This window comes from Empidonax traillii, unplaced genomic scaffold (assembly GCF_003031625.1).
Source record: "Empidonax traillii isolate 1590-97213 ecotype Southwest subspecies unplaced genomic scaffold, ASM303162v1 scaffold275:size1536655, whole genome shotgun sequence".
NCBI classification, from domain to species: Eukaryota; Metazoa; Chordata; class Aves; order Passeriformes; family Tyrannidae; genus Empidonax; species Empidonax traillii.
In genome coordinates, this window is record NW_020955468.1 from 1170113 (window position 1) to 1188434 (window position 18322).

The window sequence follows — 18322 nt, forward strand, 5'->3', positions numbered from 1 at the left end:
TGTTTTTTTTTTTTTTTTTGTTTTTTTGTTTTAAGTCCATGTCTCCCTTAATATTGTGAACTAAAACTGAGCAACTGGCTCAGTTTTCATTGATTCTGTTGAGGTCTGCTTTTTTTGGCTTTTCACCTCCATAGTGTAGATTTTATCTTTCAAGCTCTGTCTCTTTCCCCCTCTATTTTATTATCCTTCTTTTTGATTAACTCCTAATTTCAGCAGCTGTTTAAGAACCATTTAAACCTCAGATTTATATCCTTGAAATAGCCAGAACCAATTGGACATCAACCTTTGTCATTTTGCTTTGATTCATTTCCTGATTTGCTATCTCATGCCCTGTGCGAAGTCATCTTGTCACAGACTCAGTTTCTCTTGCCAGTTCTTAGGTTTTTTTCCATATCATTCACTTTCTTGCTGTATTTTTCATTGGGCTTTTAATTGCCTCCTTGCTTTAGTGAAGGTGAGTATCTTTACTTCAGCCCTGTGGTACAATTACAGAATGATTGACACTGATTTGCAAAGGAATTCTCCACACTTTTGCTGTGCATTCCTTTTATTACATTCTTGAGCTCCTGTGGGGAGAGTACTGGGATTTTGGAGGCTTCCCCAGCAGGAATTAACAATGGAGTTGTTACAATTGTACAGTTGTTGCAATTGTACTTTTAAGATTATATTCAAATAACCTAACAAGGGAGTGTCGTCCTCAACTGATTTGCTATTAATCTCTTTCCCAGTACAGGTGATGGGGTTTTGTTAGTTTCCTTCTTGAGTTTCTGGGAAATTCCTCTAAATTTCTGCAAGTATTGATTGTGGTGAGATTTATTTTAAGACACAAACCCCTCCCACCCTGTTTTTTTGTTGGCATAGGTAGTGGTAGCTGTTGAAATTGAGTTGTAAGCATGAGACTTCCTCATCAGTGGAGACTGTGTATTCTTTTGTAGAGTTGATTTATTTTAGAACTGTAGATGAAATGAAGGCATGGGACTGGAAATACAGGAAAATGTCTTGGTGGAAAACCGTTCCATGTTGTATGGACTCTGAGTTGAGGAAAATTTGGTGGAGTCGAAAGAGAAATGCCAGTTAATTGGAGTTTCCAACTGGAGTGAAACCAGTAGTTGGAAAACAGCAGACTACTCCTTATTTTAATACTGATTTCAGATTTAGTTCTCCTGGGAGTGTTGCTATTTTAGATTTCCCTTTTCCCTGAACTATGGATTTGCAGTACATACTGAGACTGCAGATTACTGGATCCCTCATTCATTGTTCTGTACATAATGAACAAACATAACTCACAGTTTACAGAACTTACTGACTTTTTAAATTTATTTTTGTCTTTTCCCATTGATTTATGTGTTCCCAAGAACAGTACATGCCATATTTCTGACGTATTTCTGCTTCGTAACAAGAAAAGATTTTTTACTAAATACCTCCTTATAGAGTAAAAGCTGTTTGTCTCCACCTTCTCCACAAGAGTGGACAAAAAAGATATCCATACAAGACATAATTTACAAATTGGGATTCTTGGGATGGCATTCTTGGTCCTTGTACAAAGAAGGGAATTCACTTTCAGGCAGCTTCCCCTGCCCTTTGTCTTGGTATTACTTTGCTAATTCCTATCTACTAAATGATCAAAACTGAAACTGGATGAGCTTCACGCATATCCTGTGGAAACAGAATGACATAACCAGATGTGTTTCTAATTTTCAGTTGTGCAGTGCATTAGCACTTACTGAATCATAAATAGTTCAACTGTCAACTTACGTTAGAGCAAAGATAAAGATTGGTGATGACCTCTTGCACTTAGTTTTTATTTTTATTCTTGTCTGATTTTGACTCTTAAGTGGAAAACCGTGGGGTTTTTTTAAATATGAATATGCATTTTGTACTTAACCTTCACTTCGTCAATAGGCATAAAACTGTCATAAATAGGAGCACATTAATTTTTCTGATTTGGGGGCAGACAAACCTTTTAAATGCTTTTGGCTTATTTTTGTAAACTGAGAGGAAGAACACATTGATTGCATCCTTGCTTTGACATGTTATTAAAAGATACACAAGATGTGAAGAGTGGATTTGTAGAACAAAAGCATGTAGTTTAGTTCTGTCTTGGATGCAGAGGAAATTTGAGTCTTAACATTAAGAAGCAAATCAACCTTTTCAAGTTATACTGTAGAATTTCACCTAATAATCACTGTATCAGTGATTTAAGTGGACAAGTCTTAAATCCAACCCCTGCTTAACTGAGCAGAAGGGCAATTTAAGTTAAATTGCTCACTTCTACAGGATTTTGGATAAAGCTGACTGGGGATAGCAAACACCTGTAAAATCATCATCTTCATTTGGAAAGCAGTGCCTGAGTTTCCACGTAAATACTGCTTGAAAAATTGCAGGGCGCAGGGGGGTTTATTGAGGCCTTTAAAATTATTTTATTTCAGGAAAATGCTTTGTTGCTTTTGGAGTTGGTCCTTGTCCCTTGCAGTAAGGAAACATACCTGGATTTCAATTTTCATTTTGAGATAGGACCTAGGGAGGAAAACTGGAGTATGAACTTTGGAGCAGTGGGAGGCACTACATTAGTGAGCTTCCCTCTTCAATTAAGAATTATTCAAGGTCCTAACATATATAACCTTACAGGAAGAAAAAAATCTGCAGGTTGCTTATTGAAGTAACTGATTGTCTTGGGAAGAAGATCAAATTATATGCCTCAGGGATTTGTGTGTTAAAAGGAGAAGACAGGTCATGGAAGACTCGGGAGGATTTACTGCCTTGCATTTGCAATATCACATTTCAGCTTTCAATAAGATAGTAGAAGACTATCTCTACATCTACCTGAAAAGCTACCACAAAAAGATGAATTTAGAAGCAAAGTCCAATTATCCTGTGATGCATTTCCAGGGTAATTAGGACTGTAGAATGAACTGCTCCTGCCTGCTTGACACAGGAAAGAACCTTTATATCTCCAGTGGAAAGGGACCTTTTTAAAAACCAGCATTGATTGTGCATGTGACATTCTTTGTTGATGCCCACCCATGCTCCCCTTGTGGGCTGCTGTTCTGCTCTCCAGACTCTGGGCTTCCCAAATGTCTCTTGAGCATCAGGCCTTTCCAGACTACTTGCATTTCATAAGTTTTACTGACTTACTGGCTTCAGCCTGGCTCATTAGGCTTTTTTGGCTTTGTTTTTTGAATAAAAAGAATTTTGTAGTCTGACATTATTAATGCCATTGCTGAAGAGAACTGTTTTGGCCAACTTCTAGTTGTTCATTCCTGTCTCCTTCCTTTTGTTCTGTAGTAGCACTTCTGTAGATTGAGATTGGGGTGAACTACAGCAAGGGTCTGATGATAAAAAAATAGTTTGTAGGAGGATGGGGATACTATGGGGGCAAAAGCTGTGGGCATGTGGAATGATGACACTTCCCACTTTGGTACAGCATAGATTTTTGTTGAAGTGCCATGTACCTGTAGCTTATACTTGCCTGTTAGCTGTGATACTGCTGTGAGCAGCTGTCAACTGCATAAATGCCCTTCTGGCATCCTGGAGGAAATCAGTATTTGGAAATCACTAAGGGAACAGTGGGGCAACAAGGAACAGGTTCAGGGAAAGGCACCACAAACTCAGCAGTGTTTCAGAACTTCTGTTACCTGGTCTGACTGGAGACTTTTAAGCATGAGACCCTGTAGGAACAGCTCTAATTGGTTCTCTCATAGTACACGGTTTCTGGTGTCGTGATCTACAGACCACAGTTCAGCATCTTCATAAAGCCACAGTTCTGATCCTTGCAGTTCTTTTTTTTTCTCTCCTATAGCTGGAAATAATGTATTTATTTGTGCAGCTTTTCCCTGGGATGCCGCCTTTTTTTTTGGGGGGTGAAATCTCAAAGGGATACTGTTTTTCAGAATGTTGTTCCCTCACATTTAGTAAGTCATCTTTCTTAAGCTCACTTTAGTAGTCCTCTTGTAGTAGCCAAAATCACAGTCCCATTGCCCCTTGGATTCAGATGTTCTAGGAGAAAATAAATGATGCAAGGAGCATCACATGGATGTAATTGTGCTATGAATTCAGCAGGTGGGAGCTATTAATGCCTTCCATACAAATCCTCCAAACTTTGGCAGCTGTTCTGTATGGCTCTGCCTTTTAGGATCATAGAAAGGATCTTAAAGGTGTTGACCAGACAAGTGAGCTGTGCAAGCAGAACTCACCTGCTTTGAGATTACCTCCCACAGAAGGGTCTTGTGACAACACAAACTGCTGGTGGGGGTTTCCCAAAGGAACTGTTGCATGTGGAGTGGCCGTGTGCCCAAGAGCAGGGGTTTAACAAAGTGCATTTGTGTCTCCACACAATGACATGGGAATGCCACTTTCTCCAACCTCTCTGTAGCAATACATCTGGCAAGACTAACACTTCTTCTGGTGTAGATTTTTGATTTGAGAAAAAAGAGCATAAATAGGAATAAGTGGAAGAGGAGATTTTGGCATTACTGCTGGGTACTGGTTTCCCACATCCCAGGTGTTCTCTTTTCCTAATGTGTTCATTGTGGGAGACCATTGAAGTTTTGCTAGTAGTTTTTCCAGACAGTGACTTATTTCTGAGTAAATTCTTTTCTATTTGAAAGCATTTTCAGAGATTTTGGCTTTGGGACTGCGTTATTATTATTATTATCATATGGATAATATGGGTTAATGAAACCACAATGCAGCTAATAGCAGTGAAAAGGCCAGATGCATAGTAGCCTACTTAACATCTGCGGTCATATGCAGTGATTCCTTCAATAGAAAAGGTGAACTAAAATGTTTGGAAGGAGGACTTGAAGCCTGTAATTTTTGGAGTTTTTGCCTTCAGATTTAGAAGAAATATGCTTAAACAAAAGAAAAAAAGAAGGCTGCTTTGAGATAATTGGCATTTTAAATGGAAATCTTTCAAGTGACAAGTTGGTAATCTACTTCAGTCAGAATTTGAGGTGGTTAAATATGTCAATAATCTTATATCGATTACTGTTTAATAGCAGCACCTGCAGAACAGTATCTTCAGGAGAAGTTGCCAGATGAAGTGGTTCTAAAGATCTTCTCCTACCTGCTGGAGCAGGATCTCTGTAGAGCAGCTTGTGTGTGTAAACGCTTCAGTGAGCTGGCTAATGATCCAATTTTGTGGTAAGTGAAAAGCTATTCCTCATTATCTTCAGAAATACTAGATGTGCTGCTCAAGATGCCAGAACAATAGAAAAATTGAAATGTTGGTTACAATTAGTTGAATTAAAACCAATTGTATTTTAATATGTCTGGTTTGGTTAAGCATTATTTGTTACTTATGAATGTCTGATTGTATGTATTAGACAGTAAAACTTGATTCTCTGGTAGTGTAGATACTACTTAGTGTTTTAAAAAAAATCAATTCCTTCAGTAGCAATTTATTCTTCCCTCTTTAACCCTTTGCAGGCTACTGTGGGAATTGTTACTTGATGCAAAAGAAACAAAACATTTCTTAATGTTAGATGCAGGCTTTTTTGTCTAGTTAAACGGGTTTTTTTGTTTGGTTTGATTTTTGTTTGTTTTGTTTAATGGTTGGGTGCTTGGGCTGTTTTCACCCGTTTGAATCCACCCTTCCCCTGGGTTATTGGGAGTTTGAATAAAAAGGATCTAAATTTGTAATTGTTTATAAGGAAAAAATAACATGTTTCTTAGGCTGCTTTTTCAAAAATAAAGTCTAAAAGAAAAAGAATAAAAAAATAACACAAAAATGCTCCTTTTTTTTTTCTGTCCTAAAGACAGCTTTGGGGATGTCTTGTCAGATGAATTACAGCTTCTGAGATTGCATGGTATCCTGTAAGTCTGGGCTTAATATCAGCAGGCTCAGACACTGCAATTATTTGCATTCTGGCACTAATCAGAAGAATCCAACTGCTGTGTGCCATTTTCTTCTTTTTAAACCACTGTAATTTGTTTGCTGATGAACTCTTTTTGGAATACAGTGCATCATTTGTTCTCTGTGAATGCATTTTTCAGTCTTTTTTTGGCGAGGTGAGGAAGAGGTGGTGGCACACTTTGTCTTAAGTTTGTTATTCTTGTGCTGTTAGCTATTGTAAGTGTTAAAGCAGTGCTGTAGTTAATATTCGACTCTGATTTCACAAACACTGTAACTAACTGCTTGAATTTCTTCATGAAAATTGCACGTTGAGAACTTTTTCACTTCAATCATGAAACACATCAAAATTTTTCTCAGAAAACCACAAAAGTCAGTGCAACAGAAAAATGGTTTGGGCAGCGTCTAAGTGGTAGGTACTGATCTTGGTTAAATTCAGTGTCAGACTCGCGAATCCTGGGAAAAAAAATGGGTTTTAACTTTTGGTGTTATGTTAAAATGAAAGAGTAATCAGAAATGCATTAATTTACTTTTCTGCTTGATGCTTCTGTTCAGGAAAAGATTGTATATGGAAGTATTTGAGTACACTCGTCCCATGATGCATCCTGAACCTGGTAAATTTTATCAGATTAATCCAGAAGAATATGAACATCCAAATCCCTGGAAAGAAAGCTTCCAGCAACTGGTAAGACTGGTATTTGTTTATATTCACATTTACAGATGCTTATAAAAGTAAAAAACGCAACTTGTGAAATGGGACTGACAGTAGTGATTAACTTGAGTTTAGACTTTAAATCAGGTGATGTGACTGAGGAGGGGGGGAGAGATCCCTGTGGTGTTCCACAGTAGGCAGAAATCTGAAGTTATTTCCTGTTTTGAGGCACACATTGGGGAGACACAACATTGTAAAGTGCCTGAGCATCCAGATCTTCTGTCTTGAGTTTCCTTTGTGTTTTGCATCACTGAAATTCTGTGGAAATGATTGTCATGGTCTGTGGCTCAGAAATAAACTGCAAAATACCTTGTTGTAGTATGTTACTAAACCACTGTGTGTCCTGCTTGTCAGATTTGTGTGCATCTTCCTCTAGTGAACCAAACAGTGTGTTGGTAATACCACTTGGGCTTAAATAGTGATTCACAGTGACTGCAGCTCAATAAGTTATCTTTAGGGCATGTGATTGAACCTCTAATCCAAAGTTCCAGAGGTATTGTAAGAGTGGCTGGGCTTGATACTGGAAAAACATAAGAGAAATATCAGGGTGAGTGAATCATACAATTCTGCATGTCATTGGTTAATGAAATTCAGAGGCTTGTTGAGGACAAATGCTTGACTTGCCTTCTTTGTTTATCCTATCACAAGTGAAAGTATAGGGTTCTCTTTCCCTCACCATATAAATGCAGTTTGTTTTGTGGCAAGCTGCTGGAGAATCACGATAATGGAAGTAAAAACAGTGGCTGTGGAGTCCGTAAGGTGTTTGAAGCTCTCAGCCGGTTTCGAGGCTCCTGGCTGTGTAAGTCAGTTGGCCTTCTGTAAGTAGGTTTAGTTGATCACTCCCTTAGGCTCAGACCATTTTTGGTGTTGCCATTTTGAATCGTGTGCCTGGTATGGAAACTCGGTTTATGGTCCTTACTTCTTGGAACAAACTGATATTGGCAAATGGCTTGTCAGTTAGGGAGTTAGTCTTATCTATGCATTCAGACCCACCTGTCTGCAAACTTATCACAGACTTTTTTCCTTATTTCAGTACAAAGGAGCACATGTAAAGCCAGGTTTTGCTGAACACTTCTACAGTAATCCTGCAAGATACAAAGGAAGAGAAAATATGCTGGTGTGTATCTTAAGCAGTTCTTAAGAGTATTTATATATCTGTATTTAAATGGAAATGGATGTTTCTCTAAACTTGTCCCTTATCTTCTAGTATTATGATACTATTGAGGATGCTCTTGGTGGAGTTCAAGAAGCTCATTTTGATGGACTTATCTTTGTTCACTCTGGTATATATACTGATGAATGGATATATATAGAATCTCCAATCACCATGATCGGTGCAGGTATGTGAATCGAGGGCATCGTTGTCTCAAAGTTGTGTTAATTACTATATTAATTACAAAGATACTCTGATGTATTAAATATCTACTCTAAATGCCCATCTTTCTTCATCAGCCTAGAAAATACGTATTTTTTGTACTAGTATCACTAACTAAAAAGTAGCTGATGCTTCAGACTGAAGTACTATTGTCTGCTGGTTAGTTCTTATATTTTTATTTTATTGGGAGAAAAAAAATTGAATTTTTCAGAAAGTATATTCAGTTATACGACTGCAGCTGAAATTTTCAGGTGGTTCTTATGAAATTTGTACATATATATATCCTATCTCCAGAGTAGAAACCAGCAGTGGGAGCAAGCCCAAATTAGTATCTGTCCCATTTTCTTCGTCGTAATTCCATCTTGAGGAAGGAAATGAGAGCATCCAACAGAAAGATTCTAAGACAGGTTTTTTTCTCTATTCATCTCCCAACTGTTCCTCTAAAGGAAAACCTTTCTGGAGAAGCAAATAAGACCTTCAGATTAGAAAAGAAAAAGACAAGGTTAATATAAAATAATGTAATCTATAATATAAGATAATACACCTGGCTGCAAGTTGTGGTTCTTGTAGAGCTGTTCGCTTTTCCTGTCACTACTGTGAGCATGCTAATTCCTGGTAGCATGATAACTGGTAGAAGTTGAGACTGTATTCATGACTGCTAGAGATCTTGGTTAAGGGGTCTCAGACCTCTTGCTCCTCTGGTCACCCAGGAGTGCATTGCCTGCTGTTTGCTTTTTCTGAGATGCTGCCTGTCTGCGTTGGCTTGGATGGTTGGATTTTCTGGGTTGTGGGTTTTTTTGTTTGCTTGTTAGGTTAGGGGTTTTTGGTTGTTTTGGTGGGTGTCTTTTGTGTGTGTGTTTTTTGGGTTTGGGTTTTTCTTGTTTTGAAAAGTCCCTCTTTTCTGTTCTCCATACCAACTGTTTTGTTCCTGAGTGAGCCTGTTCTGGCACTTCTTGCCTGGGTTTTGCAGACTTGGCAGTGAGAATGGTTTTGAGCAATGCAGTCAGATTGTTTCAGTGTTACTCCTAAAACTTGTCCCCCCCAGATCCATTAGATGTGACTGTGTTAGTATGTTAGTTTGTCAGTTCATGACTACATATCTGAAACCAACATTCTGAACATCCCTACTTACAGTGCTTTGGTTTGTGTTGTGGAGAGGTTTTGGAGCACTAACTGGATTCCTTTTGGATGAGACTAATTTAAGAGATGTGTTCCTGGAATGCTCTCCCTGCACTCTAGTAGCCAGTGTACGTTCAGTCAGAGGGACTGGGACAGGACTAGTTCAAAGTCGGTGTTTTCTACCCTCCCTGTCCTGCAAGGTGGGTGGTGTGGATGTCTGATCCTCAGCACTATTTCACTTTGTAGTGCCACTCTTGTTAGGCTGCAGTACTTGTTAAAGGACACGTGGCTGTAGACAAATAACAGAATGCTCCTGGCTTCTGTTTCAGATGGGGGATGACAGTAATAACTGCCAGTACAAATAGGGCAAGTTGTAGTCATGAAGTGTTTAAAATCCAGAAGAAACTGGATCAGCACTATCCTAAGGTAGAAAACTTCTCAGTTACTTCATGACACTTGAAACGATTGTATGTTGTCTGGCTCCTTTTAGGTTTTGAAAAGTCCTCTGCTTTCCCTTCCACTGCAATTAACCGAAGTTATTCAGAAAAACAGTTAACTACAGTCCTTTAAAAGCCAGGGATCTGCATTGTGTATTTTTGTAGCAGAATAGCTATCTTGGGGAACAAAACCTCCAAGAGGAATCCAGAAATGCTGGATGTATTTATATTTCAGTTTTTGGCACTGCTAACATCACTTCCTCAGGCTTTCTCCACTGTATGGTGAGTGACATTGTAGAGAGAGTCAATTTTCTTTTCTCTGGAAAAGAAAACAAATTAAAGTGAACCACTAAGCCTTGGAGAACCACCTCTTCTCTGTTCAGTCTGGCAAGCTTTTCAGAATGGTAGGATTAAGGCAGCACCAAATCTCTCTGCAGTTCTACTCAAATTTCTTTAATAATTTCTTCTGCTGACTTCTGAAGAAGCACAACATTATTAGAAAGGCAGCTTAACATACCTTGAGCTCTCAAGGAGCTTCTGCTTTCACACATAAGCAAAATTTTCTTACAGAATAATGCCTGGTATTCTAGATTTGTTGTTCTGTTTAATTTTGGGGTTATATATTTCTCCCCTTAAATCCAGGGGAAAGAGTTAGTTCGGAAGGGAGCCTCTGGAGGTGTTGTCAGTACTGGGACTTATCTGAACTGTCAAGTAAGGAACAAGAGCAGAGATTCTGTAACAAACTTGTTGCATCTGGTTCAGTGGATAAAAATACCTATGAATTTCTTAAAAGAATTTATTTTTCAGAGTTTGAGAGGGGATGTGTATTCACTGCAGGAATATCCATGGAGTGCTTATTGCACTCAAGACACAAAGTCAATCAGTGGACTGAATTTCAGCAGTTGTACAGACGTGTCCTGATACGAGAATCTGCCCTAAATGTGTGTGGTTTTCTATATGTTAGGAGCTACAAGTTTCTTTTTTTTGTGTGTCCCCTTTATTTTTATTTGATTTAAATAATGTGCAAGGAAAAAGGAATTATCAAGGGATTTTTCAATCAAGAAAAAAATTAGTAAAAACAATGAAAATTATTATTGTGATTTTAAGGGTGGAGAAATCTAAAATGGTAAGACTATCGTAATTGAATATTTTTTTACTTTAGAATGCAAGAGTACTTTCACATGTCTGAGCTCTTCTTTAAATACCTATTCTGCATCTTTGAATTGAAAGTTGTATTTTGGGCTAGTTTAGAGCTGTGTTCTTTGCTGCAGATTTTGCAGACTGCAAGATCTACAAGGGTATCTGTATTTTTTGCCTGGTAAAGTTGAACAGGATCACAATTATTTTCTGCAGAATGCAATAGATTGTCTTTTAATGCACTGAAAATTGAAATAGTTTTATTCCTTTTGAGGAATTAAAAAAATTTGAGGCAACATCCAGTTAATTTATAATCCTTTAGCCAGTCCTTTATTGTAGGACTGTTGTCTGTTACATTATTTCTGAATGATCCATCTTGGTCCTTAAGCTGAGTATGAATTCTGATCCCATGGAACACAACTCCCATAGATTTCAGCAAATAGACTTCTTGGGAACTGTGTTTTGCTTACAAAATTAGTGGCCCTTTTCTTCCTTTTCCGATTCTTATGCTGGTTCATTTTTTGTAAAGTGGTCAAAGCCAAAAGCTGAAATAGAGATACTTCTCTGAATGATGATTTTGCAAAGATTCAGTAGGATATTGCAGAGAATTTCATTGGTGCATTTAGAATAAAACCAGTACTTAAGGAATCCTTCAGTCTTTTCCTGGGGGGGATCTCAGTGCAGTGGTCTTAATAATTAGCATGTTCCATGATGGGCATTTTGGGACCTCCCAAACTCAGAGACCTGTGAAGTAACTTGTATGCTGAGAGGAAGAAAATACCTGTAGAGAGCATGATCCAAGTGCATTCCAAACATCTACAAGCACAATTCCACAAATCTCTGTGTTTCAGAGCATCCAATGTAAAGTGCAGTTTTTCTGTGCCACCTTAAAAGAGAAAACAATTCTGATATTGATTTATGGCTCTTATATCCTCTTAGGACCTCTATTTTCTGGTTTTGGTTCATCTGCAATATTGTGGTGCTGTTCTTTTTCATATACTGAAATACACTCGTGTTTATGCCAGTGCATTTGCACTATGGTGAATATATAGAAATATTATCAAGCCACTGAAAGATGGTTTGTATGATGACACAACTCCTCATCAAAGCCTCTTTTAGTTGTTATCTAGTACTAAGTGAACAGAGGTATGAAGAGGAGCTAGACTACCTTAAAATATTTGCAGCTCTGCAGTAATGAAAGCGGAGATCAGGCTTTTAGATAGTGAGAACAAGCTGGATAATGATATAAATGTTGCTCCATTCTGACTGGCACCTTTCTGCCAGAGTGATAAAGAACAGGACATACCACTTATCTGTACTAGTGTCAACAGACAGCAGAAAAAGATCTGCTCATGAGAAATCCTGTGCGTAGCCTCTTCAGTAAAATACAGAATTTAGAGCAAATACCTTGTCATGTTTGTGTGTCTGGAATGGGGAATGATTTGAACTTGCTCTCAGATTAGGTTACCTGTTACGGTATGTGAAACTTTATATTTTGGGCATTGAGGAAGGCTGCTTCTGGCTTGCATAGTTAATGTGCAGGTTTGAATTGGACAAACAATCTTGCTTGTGAATGAGCGTCATTGAATTGATTCCAGTGCAAGGTTGTTGTTAACTCGTGCTCCCTCTGCCGGCTCTTTCCATCCCAGTGTAAACATTGCCTGCCTTTGGATTAAGGATAAAGAATCAAGCAGAGCCTCTCTGGTGGCACAGGAGATCAGAAGGCACATTATGGCATCTTGCAAATGAACCAGTTTGAAATCTTCTGTACATACTTGCATTAGTATAGTTCAATCCAATTTAATAAGATTTTTTTTTTCCTAAAGAATAATGAGGATATCAGTTCAAAGCTCTGAATCCTACATCTGAGAAGTATGGGGAGAGGTCGCTTGTAGGTCATGAGCAGATCACTAAATAGTGGTTCCAATTAATGATGGAATATATGTTTTTTAGCTTTAATAAAAGGGTTTAGAATACCAAAATAAGTTTTGCTTGGAACAGAACTAAAGTGCCTCTAGCCTGGTATCCATGCTTAAACTGTTGATTCAGTTCATCATAAGTAGTAGTCAAAAACTAGCTCTGTACAAATGAAGGTTTTTCTCATGGTACTGTGTAGTAAATTAGTGCCAGATTGTCTTAGTTAAAGACTAGTTTCTTCGGTGTCTTTTAAACTTTCTTTTTTTAAGATTCTTCTTACATGTAGACATGTTTATATGCCAGCAATAGCATTAATTTTTCTTTTTTGCTTTGAACAGAATTCTGTAAGTCTTGTGAGGATTTTTTTTTTTTTCAGTGACATAAACTAAGACATACTAATTGTTTTCTTTACAGCACCTGGAAAAGTAGCTGATAAAGTTATAATAGAAAACACTAGAGATTCCACCTTCGTTTTTATGGAGGGTTCTGAAGATGCCTATGTTGGATATATGACAATCAGGGTAAGAATCTCAAACTTCAGCAACTCTTTTAAAAAGTTTCAAGGCCTGAGCAATTAAATGTAACATTTCTGTGTTTTCTTCCTTTTTCAGTTCAACCCTGATGACAAATCTGCTCAGCACCACAATGCTCACCACTGCTTAGAGATTACCGTGAACTGCAGTCCAATTATAGATCACTGTATTATTCGAAGTACTTGTACGGGTTAGTGGGCTTTTTATTGTTTGGAGAAACACACAAAATGAGTATGATCACTGTTGGCATATCTCACTTTCTTATGCAGGTGTTTAACACGTGTCTGCAAACCTTACTTGCCTTGAAATGGCACTATTAGTGTGACTTCCATGTGCTGAAAACCTTTGTGATAATGTATACTTGGTCTTCTGTTTGAATCTGTTTAGACTCTCTGGGCAGTTGGTTTAAAACCTGAAAAGTGACAGTTGATGTAAACTTACCTGGTTTGAGTATTTTTAATTGTAGCTGGCAGGAGGGGGCATTTGAAGGGGGTACACGAGGGACGTGTATGTGAGGTTTGTTGTGATATTCATTGATGAGATTGATGGTATTAAACAGTCATGAGATGTAAATGCGAGGTTCAGTTCACTTTCCTCTTGAGTTGGAATGATTTGACATAGAGTATGAGTACCTGGCTGTACAGGCAGAAGTGTTGAAAGACTCATTTCACCATCAGAGACAATAAGAAATTTATACCACCTGATTTGGGAAACATTGGTCATTGAGACTCTAGAAAGAACTGGTCGGAGTCTGGGGAAGTGAGAAGCTGGATGGCAATTTAGTCATTGGCAGGAAGACACAACAGTTTGTAATCACTAGACGCAAGACATGGCAAATTTGTGTGTCTGAACACAACCTCATAAATGGAGTTGGAGTGTCAGAAAGAAGTGTTTCAGGAGAATTAAGATACTGAGTCTTTGCATGGAAATGGCAATAGGAACTTATATCAGCTAGTGAAAGGGAATGGATCAGTGCAGCAGGCTGTGCACAGAGGTTGCTCAGCTCAACATAAAGGCCAGGAAGGAAAGTCTTTGAACTGAATAGAAAAGCTACGTTTCTCTGGTACAACCTGTGAAGGAGAGAATACTGCAGGGAACCACAAGGAGAGTGGTAGAAGGATTGCTTGTCTGTGCCTTCTGGAGGGCTCTTCCTTGGAGGTTTCAGGCTATGAAACACTACCCTTGGTCATCATCATGTTTTATTGGAGGCATATCAGCAAATATATGGAAGTGTTAAAAATGGCAGAAGAGGAACAAAGGATAGGAACTGCTCTCAGTATTTCAGTATTAATGCTAAATACTGAGAAATTGAGGTATACAAAGAAAATTTGCTCTGCAACTTCTTATATACCAAAATTGGGGACCTTGACAACAAATGAATTAGGTTAGTTTCCTGGACCATGTGGTTATAAAAGTAGTTTGAAGAGCTGCATGACTTCATATTGAAATGTGCTTACAGATGTGCTAGTAGGTCTTGATATTTTGGTGAAAGATGTTTATTAAAATTAATATTTGATCTTTTTTTATGACCGCTTTTCATTATGGAAGACTTCCTGAGGATTTTGGACTTTTGCCCCCTTCAAGACTGGGTTTCTGAATGTTTGCTGTATTGAATTGTTGCTTCTTTTCTCCAAAGTTTAAATTTCCGGTCAATATTGGAGCCTCTGTTTAGGCTATCATCACTTATTGATTATTTAATTTTATTGACTTTTAAATCCTACCAAGCCCTACTATAACCTATTCAGGAAGTATTGAGTGTGTGTAAAAAGGGAGAAAGAATGGCAGTCTGCCAGAAAAGGCATTTACTGTTTCCAAATCATTGACGTCTCTGAAATACTGATCCATAAGCATTCAAAATCTCTTTCCTAGCACGTTTGATATTCTTTCTGCAGATCTCCTAATTGCATTAAGGCATATTTCTACATTATGTCATGTGTTAAAGTTCTTAATATATGTAATATGTAGAGATAGGAGCTATGTAAGTGGAAGGGATTGTAGCTGGAAGTCTCCTACTGCCAAGCCAAAGCGTCTTTATTTAAAGTTTAAATGGCAGGATCCTGAGTCTAGAGGTTCTATTGCATCCATTGTGGAAGAAATCTCTGTTAGTCCTCCCCTTGATGGATAAAAGTAGTAGTGGATGGCAATGTGCCTTTTTATTTAAATATTGCATAAGCGTGTGCAATCATTATATTTTGAGTAAACACAATAAAGCCTAAACCAGTACTACATGTGCTTGGTACTGCAACAGGACCAGTTTCACACGATAAATACTTCAGAGTGAGAATAAAGATTGCTTTGATTTAAAAAAGCAAAATGGGATAGAGGTGTGCTTTTGGAACATCAGGCTGGGTTCCTGAAAATCCATAGCTCCTCAGTAACACTGAAAGAGGTAGAGGGGAGTGAAAGCAATTATGAAATACAAGAAAGGAGAAGTTATTAGCAGCTAATGTAAGTAAGGAATTAGGAACTGAAGTAAACTGTGGGGACTTCCCCCCCAAAATACAAACACCCCATTAAAATACCTCCTTACCCCCACAAAGAACTTGATAAACAAGACAAGATACATCTGTCTTTAGAAGCGACTGTGCTTGTGTCTTAATTTGGGGAACAGAGGAAGTTTTGGCAGTGATGCTGATCCATCGTAGCATGGAAAAATTTGAATGGCAAAGTGTTGTGTAATTTTTTTCCATATTTAATGAGGATAGGCAGGAATGATAAATGTGCTCATGTCCTAGAGGGATAATGAAGTATGTTCCACTCTTGACAGTAACCGTGGATGAGGTTAAACAGCTGTAAAAATAGACATTCTAAAATCATGCAGGAGTTTAAAAAGAACTGACCAAGAAATTCTCTGGGCTCCTATTATCTATTAGCAGTAACTTGAAACCTGGGTGAGATGGTGTATGTCCCTGGGGGAGGCAGCATGGAGGGAGACTGCACAGGATGAAGTACGGCAAGACTACTGTCTATTGGTCCTGGGTAGAATAATAAGGTAGTAAATGCAGGGGTTTGGTTAATCAAGAATTTATAAAATTTATGATTGAATCAAATTAGTGTGTATTTACAGGAAGTTATAATGGTTGCATCACACTGTTAGCATTTTTTATTACTTTCTTTGACTAAAAGAAGGCAGCAGTCCCCGTATAATTACATTGATCCTTGAAAAATACTTGACTTCAGCATATGGTGCCTTAAAATACTAGAATTCTACAGAATTGTCAGAGCACACACCGCATAGATGAAAAATAACTTTCAGGGTAACTATAAATGGCATTTTTTGTGGTTATTTCAAAGATCACTTCTTGACTTTAAGTCACTTAATGACTTGAAGAGAAGAATGAAGATGCAAATTGATGAGACTTGTGGACAGTGAGGACTTTATATATATTATAGAGTATTATAGATATAATATGAATGTACTGTAACTGTAATCTTATAAATAACCAGGAGGATGGGTTGCTATGACCTTTTTTGGTAGTTGGGCTGTCAAACACTATTCATGATGGTCTGGACAAGTGCAAAGTTATACACACAACTCGCTTTTGTTGTTCCTTCTAAGTGATAAAGGTCCTTCCTGGAAAGCTGGGAAAAGCTTAAAGAGTCACTGTGGGTGAACTGCTAAATATGAGCCCTCGTGTAGTGGAGTGACCAAAAGAACTGATGTGATCCTTAGTTACACCTCTGGGAATACAGAGTAGAAGCAGGGAGACTGTGTTAACGCCTCTGCTTAGTCCTACTTCAGAATAAAGTGCTCTTTTCTGGTGTCCATAGCAACATGTTGGAAAATTTAGAAACAGTTCAATGAAAAGTCATATAAGGTAAAGCAGAAAAATTCAGTTGTAGTGAAAAACACACTGACTGCAGTTTGTTACTTTATCAGGGAGAAGGCTGAGGGAGAAAATTGCTTGCACTAAACGTGTATGTGTTGGGTACGGCGTACAGTGGTGTAAAGAGAACCAGTAACTGTGTGCTAAAGCTGGAGGAATTCAGATGAGCAATTAAAGTGTAAATTAAAAGGGTAACAGCTCTGTAACCAGCTAACGAGCTTTATGCTGGTTTCTCAGTTGCTGGAAACCATAGAGTCAAAATTAAATGTGTTTCTAAGAGATAATGTGTTGAAGTTCCTGGTACTAGAATTGAAGCAGGACTTAATTCAGGGAATTAGTAGAGCCTCTATTATTCATAAGGTCAGACTAGACAATCAGAATAATATCTTTAGGAATTAAAAAAAAAATAAGCTCTCTGTAAATGAGACTGAATTATTAAAGTACAGTCTTTGTGGTAATTTGCTAGAAGGATATATGAAGACTTACTAACAGAGCAGGTACTGGCTTGTTTATTTAGTGATGGTGTGTGTTACATAGACCAAGTACTCTGAGACGAGGTCTTACCTTTCAGAAATCACTGTGAATTTGCTGTTGATTTTTAGTGGCTGCAGAATTTAATGTTTTCATGCTTCATGGGATTCAGGGAATTGAGCTCATCTGCTGAAGTCCTGAGCAGTTTGAGTCCTAGTTTCCTGAAAAAGATTTATTTTCTAGGTTATGGTATGGTAGTTGAAATCATTCAAGGAGCTTTGTAACTCAGCCAAGAAGAGACCTGTTGGTTCCTGATGTTTTGTCTGTATTTGAGATTGTGCATTTGTGTCCTGCTCATCTCTGGTTAGACAGTGTGTCTTTGTATGCTACAAAATTATTACTTGTTGGGCCTCTTTGAAGTACTGAGTTATGAAGGTTTAAAGGGAAGTAAAACAAGGCAGTAATAAGCACAGAATTTTTTTCTATTTCTGTTGTCCTTTATTGTGAACAGCCAGTATACAGTGGGTCTAACGCAGGGAAATAAATGAGAACTTTCATAAGCATGAATTATTATATAAACCATTGTCCTGGCAGCTGTATAACCTTGGCAGGGTGATTTTAAAGCAACTCCTACCGTGGTTTTGCATCTGCGAAATAATGACATTAGTGTTTTTCTGCCAGTGTCTTGCAATGTTTTGGCACTGGCCACACTGAATCTTTTTTAAATATCAGTTCACACAAACTTCTTGCGAAAGCACTGCCAGACTATTTATAAATACACTATGCTTTGAAGCTATGGTAACTGTACTGTTTTCTTCCAGTTGGCTCTGCAGTATGTGTTAGTGGCCAGGGAGCTTGTCCTACTATTAAACACTGTAACATCAGCGACTGTGAAAATGTTGGACTTTACATTACAGACCACGCACAGGTAATTTTCTATATG

General features: G+C 38.0%; 1 protein-coding gene across 2 annotated transcripts in view; it reads left to right on the forward strand.

Moving 5' to 3' along the window:
* The window catches only part of FBXO11 (F-box protein 11), a 64373-nt gene that overhangs the window by 28806 nt on the left and 17245 nt on the right, over positions 1-18322 (forward strand). Inside the window, exons 4-10 of one of the 2 annotated variants that reach the window (XM_027889890.1) lie at positions 5001-5142; positions 6407-6536; positions 7597-7680; positions 7771-7903; positions 12963-13069; positions 13160-13271; positions 18201-18307. In XM_027889890.1, coding sequence (XP_027745691.1) covers positions 5001-5142; positions 6407-6536; positions 7597-7680; positions 7771-7903; positions 12963-13069; positions 13160-13271; positions 18201-18307 — 815 coding nt within the window. Of the gene's footprint in view, positions 1-4997; positions 5143-6406; positions 6537-7596; positions 7681-7770; positions 7904-12962; positions 13070-13159; positions 13272-18200; positions 18308-18322 lie in introns of both variants that reach the window. The other variant, XM_027889889.1, reaches the window with a different exon arrangement.